The sequence below is a fragment of the Ranitomeya variabilis genome, chromosome 3 (assembly GCF_051348905.1).
Source record: "Ranitomeya variabilis isolate aRanVar5 chromosome 3, aRanVar5.hap1, whole genome shotgun sequence".
NCBI classification, from domain to species: Eukaryota; Metazoa; Chordata; class Amphibia; order Anura; family Dendrobatidae; genus Ranitomeya; species Ranitomeya variabilis.
Window position 1 is genome coordinate 718,330,044 of NC_135234.1, and position 13,779 is coordinate 718,343,822.

The window sequence follows — 13,779 nt, forward strand, 5'->3', positions numbered from 1 at the left end:
AATATCGCTGGTATCGTTGCTTTTGCTTTCAAACACAACGATACACAGCGATCGGACGACCAAATAAAGTTCTGGACTTTATTCAGCGACCAGCGACATCACAGCAGGATCCTGATCGCTGCTGCGTGTCAAACGAAACGATATCGCTAGCTAGGACGCTGCAACGTCACGGATTGCTAGCGATATCGTTATAATGTCGTTTCGTGTGAAGGTACCTTAAGTCATTGAAAGTCTCGTAAAAGGGTCGATATTGACTTGTAGGATTCACTGCTTCTTATAGGTGGCACTAGAGTTCAAGCCCTCTTCCTCTCTGAAGAGACAATTTACATGTTTTTGATAGGAATGAAATGGTTTAAAAAATGTATAAATAAAAGTTGTTTCCAAAGTCAGTTGTTGCCCAAATGTCCTGATAGGTCATATGGATGTAATACAGGGCGACAAGAGAAAAATGGGGCAATTTCTTTTTAAACATTCTAAACACTGTTACTACCAGAACACTGTTTGCTGACTACTGCTCAGTGTAAAATATCTCAAATTGCCTCCAATTTTCTCTGTTACAGAGCACGAGCAGCAGGGCCTCATATCGGGACAAGTTGGCAGCTCAATCTCCCCAAAACATCCTTCGCGCCTCATGTCCCCAGTCAGTGGAAACATCCCCAGAGATTCTGCATACATGAGGCAGGAACTGCTCGCCAAAGACAGAAGTCCATCTCGGCCGCCTTCTCTTTCTGTTCGAGAACTTAGTCCTGAAAAGTCCAAAACGCTAGAGGAGTTGTTAAATGAGGAGGACGCTGAAGATTACTCCGGTAAGTAAAATTCAGCCTTGTTTTGTCTTGGGACTCAATAAATATTTGTGGATGGTATATGTGTCTAGAAGAGACCATGCATAGTTACGTGTTGCTCACCTTTTGGGGCAATGTTTTTACTTAAATCTGTGTCTTTTGGTGTAAGAATTATTTTTGTAATTGGGTTTCATTAACCCCTTAATGACCGCCGATATGCCTTTTAACGGCAGAAGTTAAGGGAACTTATGCCTCGGCGCTGCTTTTTAATGGCGCTGAGGTTTAAGTGTATAGTGCCCCCCAGACTCGGAATTTCTCGGGGGTCTTGGCTACCTGGGGTAGCTGAGACCCCAGAGAACATGATTCGGGTTGGTTTTTACCGACCCCAGTGTTGCGATCGCCGTTATTAATGGAATAACGGCGACCGCCAAAAAAAAGTCAGATTTCCCATTTAATTTCTCTCCTTTGATGTGATCGCATATCAGTGGAGAGAAAAATGGGGTCCCCCGGTCCTCCTATTGGTTCATTTTGATCATTGTGATAGGGTCTATCACAGTGATCAAAATAAAAAAAATATTAAATCAAACCCCTCTTTATCACCCCCTTAGTTAGGTAAAACTAATGAAATAAAAAAAAGTATTTATTTCCATTAGGGTTGGGGCTAGGGTTGGGATAAGGGTTAGTTGTGTGTTAGGGTTAGGGGTGTGTTAGGGTTAGGGGTGTGTTAGGGTTAGGGGTGTGTTAGGGTTAGGGGTGTGTTAGGGTTAGGGGTGTGTTAGGGTTAGGGGTGTGTTAGGGTTAGGGGTGTGTTAGGGTTAGGGGTGTGTTAGGGTTAGGGGTGTGTTAGGGTTAGGGGTGTGTTAGGGTTAGGGGTGTGTTAGGGTTAGGTTTGTGGTTAGGGTTGGGATTAGAGTTAGGTTTGTGGTTAGGGTTATGGTTGGGGTTAGGGGTATGGTTACGGTTGTGGTTAGGGTTGTGATTACGGTTAAGGTTGGGATTAGGGGTGTGTTAGGGTTAGGTTTGTGGTTAGGGGTGTGTTGTGGTAAGGGTCGTGGTTAGGGTTGGGAATAGGATTAGGGGTGTGTTGGGGTTGTGGTTGGTTAGAATTGGGGGGTTCCACTGTTTAGGGGGTCTCCAAACACGACATTTCGCCACCATTGATTCCAGCCAATTTTGCACTCAAAAAGTCAAACTGTGTTCCCTCCTGAGCCATGCCATGCGCCCTAACAGTGGCTTTCCCCCCCATACGGGGTATTGGCGTACTCAGGAGAAATTCCACAACAAATTCTATGGACCATTTTCTCCTGGCCACAGAAGAAAATGAACCACAGAGAAAAAACAGCAAGACACAAATGAGCAAACAAAGAATACCAAAGTATTCGACCGTTCTATTGTGGTCCGAATAGATGATATAACTATATAAATATAAAAGGCAAGACATTGAAATTACGGATAAAAGAATGAATAATAAATGAACAATAAATAAAAATGTTGCCACAAAGGGAATTCAGACTCTTATGGAAGGCCTGAGTGGTTCTGCCAATATATTGTAAATTAAAGGATCACTGTGTGAGACAGATCATGTAGCGGGAATATTGGGAATATTTCCCCAGTATGGGTGTAACAGAATGTTTGTGCCCCATGTTTTGGCTTTACAGCAGAGGCCCGTCATTTAAAACTACCCATCCTAGAGGGAGCCAAAGTCGACAGGCTCCACCTGTCAGTGCGATCAACACTCATTCGTTATCTAGTTTTGGCCTTTAACTCAGTTTGATCCCCATGAAATCCATATTTATTTTTTATTTTTTATTTTTTTATTTTTTTAGTCTCCGCTGTTTTCAATTTCATTTTAATTTTCCCTTTTTCTCCTTCCATCCTCCTCTCTGGATACACACTTATTTTATACATTGCTTCCACTTATTTCTTTTCTAACAATCACAATGGTGTTTCTTCATACAGCCCTGTCCCATTCTCTTCGCTCTTTTTTTTTTTTTGTGTATTCCAGACTTGCTGTAAGCCCACTTTGCAATTCTAAAGGAGTATCGTATATACTTGAGTATAAGCTGACCTGAGTATAAGCCTAGGCACCTACTTTTGCCACGGAAAACTGGGTAAGCTTATTGACTCGAGTATAAGCCGGGTATGTATTGTTCCCCATCTCTGTCCTGCTATGCGTGGCTCGCCCTCCCCTGTCCTGGTATGAATGCCTCCCCCGTTTCTTCCCTGTATGCCTGGCTCCCCCTCCCCTGTCCTGGTATGATTGCCTCCCCCGTTCCTTCCCTGTATTCCTGGCTCCCCCTCCGCTGTCCTGGTATGAATGTCTCCCTCATTCCGTCCCTGTATGCGTGCCTCCTTATCCCTTATCGCTGTGTGCATGTTTCCTATTGAAAAAAGCAAACAAAACATCATACTCACCTACCTGCACGCCCTCGGTTCTGGCACTGCATCTCGTTCCAGCCGCCAGTGCCTGCCTGCATCTCTTCCTGTGCTCAGCGGTCACTGGTACCGCTCATTAAGGTGATGAATATAGCTCCATTCCTATGGGAGTGGAGACGCGTCCATATTCATCACCTTAATGAGCGGTACCAGTGACCACTGAGCACAGGAAGAGCTGCACGCAGGCGCCGGCGGCCGGAACGAGATGCAGTGCCAGCACCGAGGGCGCGCAGGTAGATGAGTATGATGTGTGCGCCGAATCCTGGCACCTGCTGCTCCGCCGCGCCCCCTCCCCCACCAGCTTTCTGTACCGTGACTCGTGTATAAGCCGAGGGGGCATTTTCAGCACAAAAAATGAGTATATGCGAGTATATACGGTATGTTTTCTTTTATGACTTTTACTGAGCTCCTCTCAGCTGATTTATGACCACATCAAAGTAGACTGTGCAAGGAATCGGAGAGCCTGTAAACCCCAAATGGTGAAACATTTTTAATGAAACCCAAATTGTAAAAATGATTTTTGCACTAGGTACATACGTTTTAAGTAAAAAAAAAAACAAACAAACAAACAAAAAAAACCAATGGCAATAATCCCGTTAATGACATAATATTATTATAGGTGATGAATTAGAATCTGAAGATTCTTCACAGGGAGAAGATTCCTCCAGGGTACTGCGAGAACTGCACAATAAGAACAATTCAGAGGACAGGTGAGTGATTTACCCCCCAGGGAGGGGGAAAGCTGAGCTAATTAGCGGTGTAGCTGTCATTCTTCTTACTGTTTATGCTGGTTAGGGACCCACCTGTAATGCTGTCAGCACGGATGGTTGTGGGGAACCAGGTGAGGGTCAAAGCTCAATCATAACACATTTCTGTACAAACTTTTCCTCGTGAGGACTGTAGCTATGATTTAATATGATGGTATATAAAAGACACCTGTAACCTGAGACTTCCATACATATGAACTTGTCATCTTTTGAGTTTGAGCATTAATATAATTAGTTATCATTTCACGGAGCTGGATCCCTTGTTTACAGCGTTTATTTTTGTGGATTAAGGAGGAAACCAGACTATTTTCTATTCTGGGTTTTAGAAAATAATAATTATTTTTTAAAAAATCACACAGTTATCCACTATGTCCAATATCTTTCTGTATTAATTTATCATCACCCCCGAGCTTACCGGGAGCGTACATTGTTTGTTTGTCAGCTGATTGTCTCCCTAAAAACAAGGATCGGGCGTTGCGATTCCACCTGCTCAATCCTGCTCTACCCTTCATCTGTCAGACGAGAGTCTGGAGGCGCCATACAGTTACGTCCATATATATTTGGACAGAGACAACATTTTTCTAATTTTGGTTATAGACATTACCACAATGAATTTTAAACAAAACAATTCAGATGCAGTTGAAGTTCAGACTTTCAGCTTTCATTTGAGGGTATCCACATTAAAATTGGATGAAGGGTTTAGGAGTTTCAGCTCTTTAACATGTGCCACCCTGTTTTTAAATGGACCAAAAGTAATTGGACAGGTTAAATAATTTTAAATAAAATGTTCATTTCTAGTACTTGGTTGAAAACCCTTTGTTGGCAATGACTGCCTGAAGTCTAGAACTCATGGACATCACCAGACGCTGTGTTTCCTCCTTTTTGATGCTCTGCCAGGCCTTCACTGCTGTGGTTTTCAGTTGCTGTTTGTTTGTGGGCCTTTCTGTCTGAAGTTTAGTCTTTAACAAGTGAAATGCATGCTCAATTGGGTTGAGATCAGGTGACTGACTTGGCCATTCAGGAATATTCCACTTCTTTGATTTAATAGACTCCTGGGTTGCTTTGGCTTCATGTTTTGGGTCATTGTCCATCTGTAGTATGAAACGACGACCAGTTTGGCTGCATTTGGCTGGATCTGAGCACACAGTATGGCGGCTCTGAATACCTCAGAATTCATTCGGCTGCTTCTGTCCTGTGTCACATCATCAATAAACACTAGTGACCCAGTGCCACTGGCAGCCATGCATGCCCAAGCCATCACACTGCCTCCGCCGTGTTTTACAGATGATGTGGTATGCTTTGGATCATGAGCTGTACCACGCCTTCGCCATACTTTTCTCTTTCCATCATTCTGGTACAAGTTTATCTTGGTTTCATCTGTCCAAAGAATGTTCTTCCAGAACTGTGCTGGCTTTTTTAGATGTTTTTTAGCAAAGTCCAGTCTAGCCTTTTTATTCTTGACACTTATGAGTGGCTTGCACCGTGCAGTGAACCCTCTGTAGTTACTTCCATGCAGTCTTCTCTTTATGGTAGATTTGGATATTGATACGCCGACCTCCTGGAGAGTGTTGGTCACTTGGTTGGCTGTTGTGAATGGATTTCTCTTCACCATGGAGATTATTCTGCGATCATCCACCACTGTTGTCTTCCATTTGCGCCCAGGTCTTTTTACATTGTTGAGTTCACCAGTGCTTTCTTTCTTTCTCAGGATGTACCACACTGTAGATTTTGCCACTCCTAATATTGTAGCAATTTCTCGGATGTTTTTTTTCTGTTTTTGCAGCTTAAGGATGGCTTGTTTCACCTGCACGGAGAGCTCCTTTGACCGCATGTTTACTTCACAGCAAAACCTTCCAAATGCAAGCACCACACCTCAAATCAACTCCAGGCCTTTTATCTGCTTAATTGAGAATGACATAACGAAGGGATTGCCCACACCTGTCCATGAAATAGCCTTGGAGTCAATTGTCCAATTACTTTTGGTCCCTTTAAAAACAGGGTGGCACATGTTAAGGAGCTGAAACTCCTAAATCCTTCATCCAATTTTAATGTGGACACCCTCAAATGAAAGCTGAAAGTCTGCACTACAACTGCATCTGAATTGTTTTGTTTAAAATTCATTGTGGTAATGTCTATAACCAAAATTAGAAAAAGGTTGTCTCTGTCCAAATATATATGGACTTAACTGTACATATCAGATATTGTCTGTATGAAAGGAGGCTGAACCTGACCAATCTGTTTGGAGGCCTTCAGACATGGTATAAGCTTAGATATCGTATTGGTTTTTTAGAGGATTTTCCTGTTGTCAGAAACCTAATAAGTTTGAAAAATAAAGAATGGATAAAAGAAAAATGAAGTACCGTATTTTTTGGATTAGAAGACGCTCCGGATTATAAGACGCACCCCAAATTTTGAGGAGAAAAATAGGATTTTTTTTCTTTTTAATAAAATGGTGGTGCTTCTTATAATCCATGCGTCTTATTGTCTTATTGCTTACCGGGGTGGTGGCTGCGGTGAAGTAGGGTCCCAGGGTCACTGCTGGAGAAGGCAGGAGTGGGGTGATGCTGCGGGCCACAGGCTGGGATGAGGGGGTGTTCCAATGTGCGGCGTGCTGCGGGTGTCTCGGGTGCTGCAGAGGCTCTGCCGACATTTTGTGAAAGGCCAAAGCCACCGCAGTTACATGGTTTCCTGTGCGGTGGACTCCCTGAAAATGGCTGCCGGGGGACAGCACATGTGCAGATGGAGATCTCGGCACCAAGATCTCGTTCTATGTAAATTTACCTTAAAGGAACCCTGTCAGCACAATGCTTGTTCAAACTAAGTCTGGCCACTCTGTGCCTCACAGCGGGGCCAATCGATTATATACACCTTCCCACCAACTTGTTTTTTTTCTCAATCTCCCCCTCTAACCCCCCCCCCCCCACTTCTTCTTTGATAGCTCTGGCTTTACAGAGAAAGAGAAGGGTGGAGATAGATGGAATCCAAGCCTGTGGGAAGGTGTATGTAAATGATTGGCCCCGCCATGAATCACTGAGCGCCTTTTATTGGTTTAAGCAGTCATTTTGTGCTGACAATATCACATATTTGATGGATTGCCCATTGATATCGAAGATGTCAAACCATAGTGTTATAATACCAGACTTAGTCAGCATTAAATGTATGACTGTCAGTTGAAGCTACAGCAATGGCACAAGACCCTTCACACAGTTGATTTGGCAGGTTCAGAGGTTCCGACTCAAACTGATTTTTCAAATTGATGACCTTTAGATAGATCATCAACATCAGACGTGTAAAACCAAAAATCTATTCAATGTTCCATTGTAAGGATTCAACAACATATGTTTTCTGTAGGCCCATAGAGTCCAGCATCAAGGAAAGAAATAAATCATTTGAACAGTTCTTGGAGGAGCAGATGACGATTGAAGAACAAAGACTGAAACAAACTAACCTGCAGCAGGTGACTTTCATAGGGCCCGTTTCATACCAAACTAATTTCCACTTTGTCTTGTTGAGTTTTGACATGGTGGATCTATTGTTCTTACTGGAGATAAGCTTCTCTTAGGCCACATTCACACGTTCAGTATTTTACATCAGTATTTGTAAGCCAAAACCAGAATTGTGTGATAAATACAGAAGTAGTGATGAGTTTCTATCATACTTTTCCTCTGATTGTTCCACTCCTGATCTTGGCTTTCAACTACTGATGTAAAATACTCACCGAATACTGAACGTGGCCTTAAAGGCATTTGTCCACAGATCATTCCTGACTTCCATATGAAGGTCCTTGGACAATTTTCCAAGACAGAGATGGGAAGAATAGTTGTCAACCAACAATTTCTGAATGTGTATGTGCTCCAAATATGTAGATCTATGTATTGAGACCATTCCCAGTCAATGATGGGTTACACACGAGGCTCAGTTTTGTTTTTTTTTGCCTAGATACCTAAATGAATTATTGATTTGTGGATGGACGCTTTGTCTTGCAGTAGACGAAAACCAGAGACATTCATAAATGTCCTAAGGGAATGGTTGACCATTGACTTTAGCTGCTGGGACCATTTTGAATTTTTGTTTCTTGTTTTAGAACTAAGAGCTAAGCCCACCGCCATCAGGGGCTTATCTACCGCATTCTATAATGCTGTAGATAAGCCGCCGATGTATCCTAAAAGATGAGAAAAAGACGTTAGATTATACTCACCCAGGGGCGGTCCCGCTGCTGCTACAGGTCCGGCGCCTCCCATCTTCATCAGATGACGTCCTTTTCTGGTCTTCACGCTGTGGCTCCGGCGCAGGCGTACTTTGTCTGCCCTGTTGAGGACAGAGCAAAGAACTGCAGTGCGCAGGCGCCGGGAAAGGTCTGAGAGGCCCGGCGTTTATTTGTGAAAAAAGCGGAAAATTGGCGAACATTTCACAATTTTCCAACTTTGAATTTTTGTGCCCTTAAATCACAGAGATATGTCACACAAAATACTTAATAAGTAACATTTCCCACATGTCTGCTTTACATCAGCACAATTTTGGAACCAAAATTTTTTTTTGTTAGGGAGTTATAAGGGTTAAAAGTTGACCAGCAATTTCTCATTTCTATAACACCATTTTTTTTTTAGGGACCACATCTCATTTGAAGTCATTTAGTCATTTTGAGGGGTCTATATGATAGAAAATACCCAAGTGTGACACCATTCTAAAAACTGCACCCCTCAAGGTGCTCAAAACCACATTCAAGAAGTTTATTAACCCTTCAGGTGTTTCACAGGAATTTTTGGAATGTTTAAATAAAAATGAACATTTAACTTTTTATCACACAAAATTTATTTCAGCTCCAATTTGTTTTATTTTACCAAGGGTAACAGGAGAAATTGTACAACAACTTTTGGGGTCAATTTTCTCCTGAGTACGCTGATACCCCATATGTGGGGGTAAACCACTGTTTGGGCGCATGGCAGAGCTCGGAAGGGAAGGAGCGCCATTTGACTTTTCAATGCAAAATTGACTGGAATTGAGATGGGACGCCATGTTGCGTTTGGAGAGCCCCTGATATGCCTAAACATTGAAACCCCCCACAAGTGACACCATTTTGGAAAGTAGACCCCCTAAGGAACTTATCTAGATGTGTGGTGAGCACTTTGACCCACCAAGTGCTTCACATACGTTTATAATGCAGAGCCGTAAAAATAAAAAATCATATTTTTTCACAAAAATGATCTTTTCGCCCCCAATTTTTTATTTTACCAAGGGGAAGACCAGAAGTTGGACCCCAAAAGTTGTTGTGCAATTTGTCCTGAGTACGCTGATACCCGATATGTGGGGGTGAATGACTGTTTGGGTGCATGGCAGAGCTCGGAAGGGAAGGAGCGCCGTTTGACTTTTCAATGCAAAATTGACTGGAATTGAGATGGGACGCCATGTCGCGTTTGGAGAGCCCCTGATGTGCCTAAACATTAAAACCCCCACAAGTGACACCATTTTGGAAAGTAGACCCCCTAAGGAACTTATCTAGATGTGTTTTGAGAGCTTTGAACCCCCAAGTGTTTCACTACAGTTTATAACGCAGTGCCGTGAAAATAAAAATGATTTTTTTTTTTCATAAAAATGATTTTTTAGCCCCCAGTTTTGTGTTTTCACAAGGGTAACAGGATAAATTGGACCCCAAAAGTTGTCCAATTTGTCTTGAGTACCCTGATACCCCATATGATGGGGGGGGAACCACCGTTTGGGCACATGGCAGAGCTCGGAAGGGAAGGAGCGCCATTTGGAATGTAGATGGATTGGTCTGAAGGCGTCACGTTGCATTTGCAGAGCCCCTGATGTACCCAAACAGTAGAATCCCCCCACAAGTGACCCCATATTGGAAACTAGACCCCACAAGGAACTTATCTAGATGTGTTGTGAGAACTTTGAACCCCCAAGTGTTTCACTACAGTTTATAACGCAGAGCCGTGAAAATAAAAAATCTTTTTTTTTTCTAACAAAAATTATTTTTAGCCCCCCCAAATTTTTATTTTCCCAAGGGGAACAAGAGAACTTGGACCCCAAAAGTTGTTTTCCAATTTGTCCCGAGTACGCTGATACCCCATATGTTGGGGTAAACCCCTGATGTGCCTAAACAGTGGAAACTCCCCAATTCTAACTGAAACCCTAATCCAAACACGCCCCTAACCCTAATCCCAACGGTAACCCTAACCACACCCCTAACCCTGACACACCCCTAACTCTAATCCCAACCCTAATCCCAACCGTAAATGTAATCCAAACCCTAACCCTATCTTTAGCTCCAACCCTAACCCTAACTTTAGCCCCAACCCTAGCCCTAGCCCTAACCCTAACGGGAAAATGGAAATAAATAAAAAATTTTAATTTTATTATTTTTCCCTAACTAAGGGGGTGATGAAGGGGGGTTTGATTTACTTTTATAGCGTTTTTATAACGGATTTTTGATTAGCAGCTGTCACACACTAAGACGCTTTTTATAGCAAAGAAGTTTTTGCGTCTCCACATTTTGAGACCTATAATTTTTCCATATTTTGGTCCACAGTCATGTGAGGGCTTTTTTTTTTTTTTTTTTAAATTCGTTTATTGATTACAGTATAAATCATACATACATTTGCTTATAATCATTATTATCCATTAGGTACATAGAATTACCACATATAACCATGTCTGGAATATTGCAAAGGTGATAAGCAATGCATGTCAATCATTTGTTCATATCCTATTTAAACCTTAACTACGTTAACTTCTAATAAAACCTCTAAAACTAACATACTGCCGCTTGAAGGAGAGTTCTAGGTATATTCTGCCCTGTAAGTAAATAATGTCCGCATAATCTTACATCCTTTTCTTATGTAGATGCCGAGTTATTTTAATCTAAACAGTATGGCAGGAGGAGTTCCATCTTCCCCATATCTTCTCGAATTTGGCCGGATTACCTCTATTCTGATACAGTGTCCGCTCATACGGAATAATTGAGTTCACCAAGTCAACCCATGCTCTAAGAGTTGGACAAGAACCACCCATCCATCGCAAAGCCAACACCTTTCGTGCCAGAAACAGCGTCTCCCTCAGAAAAATTCCCGTATGACGATCCCAAGTCTCTGCCTCCCACACTCCAAACAAGCACACCAGGGGTTCAAGTGGGACAGGGATCGATACCAATGATGTCAATAATATCGTTACCTCACTCCAGTATTGAAGGACAATAGGACACTTCCATATCATATGGATAAAATCTGCATCACTAGAATGACATCTCAAGCAGTCTGATGAGTGTAGACGACCCATTTTAAAAAGACGAATCGGGGTCAGATAGGATTGATATATGATGTACAGTTGGGTCATCCTATTATTAACTGATGGGGAGACTTTATTTGGGGATTCCAAAATTTCATCCCATTCCTCTCCCAATGTGTCTGGAAGAAGCTGTCCCCATTTCCCCTTAATGGAATCCACGGTAGATCCCTCACCTATGGATAACAGATAGGTATATAAAGAGGAAATAAGTCCCTGGGGACCCTGCGAATTAAGGATACCTATTAACGGTAAAGCTGAAATAGCTCGACCTGTACCCACATTCCGTATATGTGATTGGAAGGCTGACCTTAATTGTAAATAAAGGAAAAGTTGAGATTTTGGTATGTTATAGGTATTTTGTAACTGTTCGAAGGAAACAAAAATCCCCTGATTATGTAGATTACTCACTGTAAGGACACCATATGATATCCAGAATTCAGTGGACGGATGACCCAGTAATACCGGAAAATAACTATTATTCCACAATGGCATTTCAGCTGCTATATCAGCAAATCCTGTTACCTTTTTTATTTGCCTCCATATTGATCGTGCCAACCGAAGCAAAGGTAGTAAACGAGAGACAGCAATTCTCTCCATCTCCAAAAATCCCAGCGGGCAATCAATCTTAGCGGAGTACAGAATATGATTATCAGAATTAGGAAGGGATTTCCTGGGCATCCACATATTCAACATTTTAGCCTGACCAGCAAGGTAATATAGATAGAAGTCTGGCAGGGCCGCCCCACCCCCTTGTTTGGGTCTTTGTAGGGTGGATAACTTAAGTTTAGGCCTAGCCTTTCCCCATATGAAGGATGTAGTGAGGGAATTTAGGGTTGCAAAAAAAGATTTAGGTATTATAACCGCACTGTGTTGAACAGTAGCTCAGTTTTGGGAGTAATATCATCTTTATGAGATTAATACGTCCAGCCACAGATAGTGGGAGTTTGTCCCAGGTAGCAAATTTGAATTTAACCACATCCAGTAGTGGAAATATATTAAGATGCAAGTCTAGGTGACTACTCTGGGACATATGTATTCCTAGATATTTAAACTTGGAGACAATGGGTAGCAGTGAGAGGGTTTCAAGGCAGGACATTGGGGTATGGGAGAGAGGCATCAGAGCAGATTTTTCCCAATTTATATAAAGGCCAGAAAATTTACTAAATCTATCAATCATCGTTATTACTTTTGGTAATGTATCTTCCGTTTGATCCATAAACACCACCATATCATCAGCGTAGAGACCGATGACGTCTACTTGATCTGCAATGTGTATCCCTTTAATATCTACAGAGGACCTCATTCGTATTGCCAAGGCCTCTATCGCCAAGGCAAATAGAGCTGGGGAGAGAGGGCATCCTTGTCGAGTTCCTCTGTGTAAAGAAAACGGTGCAGACATAGAGCCATTCACCACCATCCGTGCCCTAGGTTTCGCATATAATGTAACTATCCCTCTCAGAAATTTATTCCCAAACCCATATTTCCGTAAACATGCAATTAAAAAGGGCCATTCGAGGGAGTCAAAAGCCTTGGCTGCGTCCAGCGAAGCCAATGCCCATCTGTTGTCTGGTTCCAGAGAACTATATTGTATGACCGACTGTACCCGTCTAATGTTGATAGAAGTATTTTTCCCAGGCATGAAACCGGTTTGATCCGGGTGTATGAGATCTAATATGATCTTATTCAATCTAGTGGCTAGGATTTTAGTGAAAATTTTATAGTCTACATTCACCAAAGAGATTGGTCTATATGATCCACAATCCAGAGGATCCTTCCCCTCCTTCCTGAGCACGACAATATTAGCATCATAAAACGTTTCTGGTACAGATTCCCCCTCCCATATTCCCTTGAGTACCTTCAGCAGTATAGGTGCCATTTTGTCACGATATTTCCTATAGAATTCAATGGGAAACCCATCAGGCCCCGGGGCCTTCCCAGTTGCCATATCTGTTATAGCGTGTTCTACCTCTTCCAGGGTAAATTCAGCCTCCATAAGGGCTTGTTGGGATGGGCTTAGCGAGGGGAATGTTATATCTGATAAATATAATCCAAGCATTCATCAATATCAAAACCACTGCTAGATTTATATAACGAGGTATAATAATCATAAAAACCCTGAAGTATTTCATCAGTAGAGGATACTAAAGAACCATCAGACACCCGGATCTGCAATATTGTATTGGAGGTATTGTGTTGGCGTACCAAGAAGGCCAGGAGTGTACTAGCCTGATTCCCCAGCTCAAAATAGGATTGACGAGTAAAAAATAATTTGCGTTTTGACTTAACATCTGCGTGTTGAGTATATAGTCTCTGGGAAGTAAGCCATTCAATTCTATTACTGCTAAACTGATTAGCTATATAAGTGGCCTCTGAGTCTTTTAATCTTTGCTCTATCTCCTCATCCTCCCTCGCGAGGGCTTGTTTTTTGCGGGACAAGTTGACGTTTTTATTGGTAACATTTTTGGGCACGTGACATTTTTTGATCGCTTTTTATTCCGATTTTT

The 13,779-nt window shown here is 42.2% G+C and overlaps 1 protein-coding gene across 2 annotated transcripts in view; it reads left to right on the plus strand.

The window, feature by feature from the left end:
* Positions 1-13,779, plus strand: part of CPAP (centrosome assembly and centriole elongation protein) — a 76,921-nt gene that overhangs the window by 15,442 nt on the left and 47,700 nt on the right. For both annotated transcript variants that reach the window (XR_013224079.1, XM_077298327.1), the window contains exons 4-6: positions 561-806; positions 3,838-3,928; positions 7,337-7,442. Coding sequence is in view for 1 of the 2 variants with exons in the window: in XM_077298327.1 (XP_077154442.1) it covers positions 561-806; positions 3,838-3,928; positions 7,337-7,442 (443 nt within the window). In the remaining variant the exon portion in view is untranslated. The remainder of the gene's footprint in view (positions 1-560; positions 807-3,837; positions 3,929-7,336; positions 7,443-13,779) is intronic.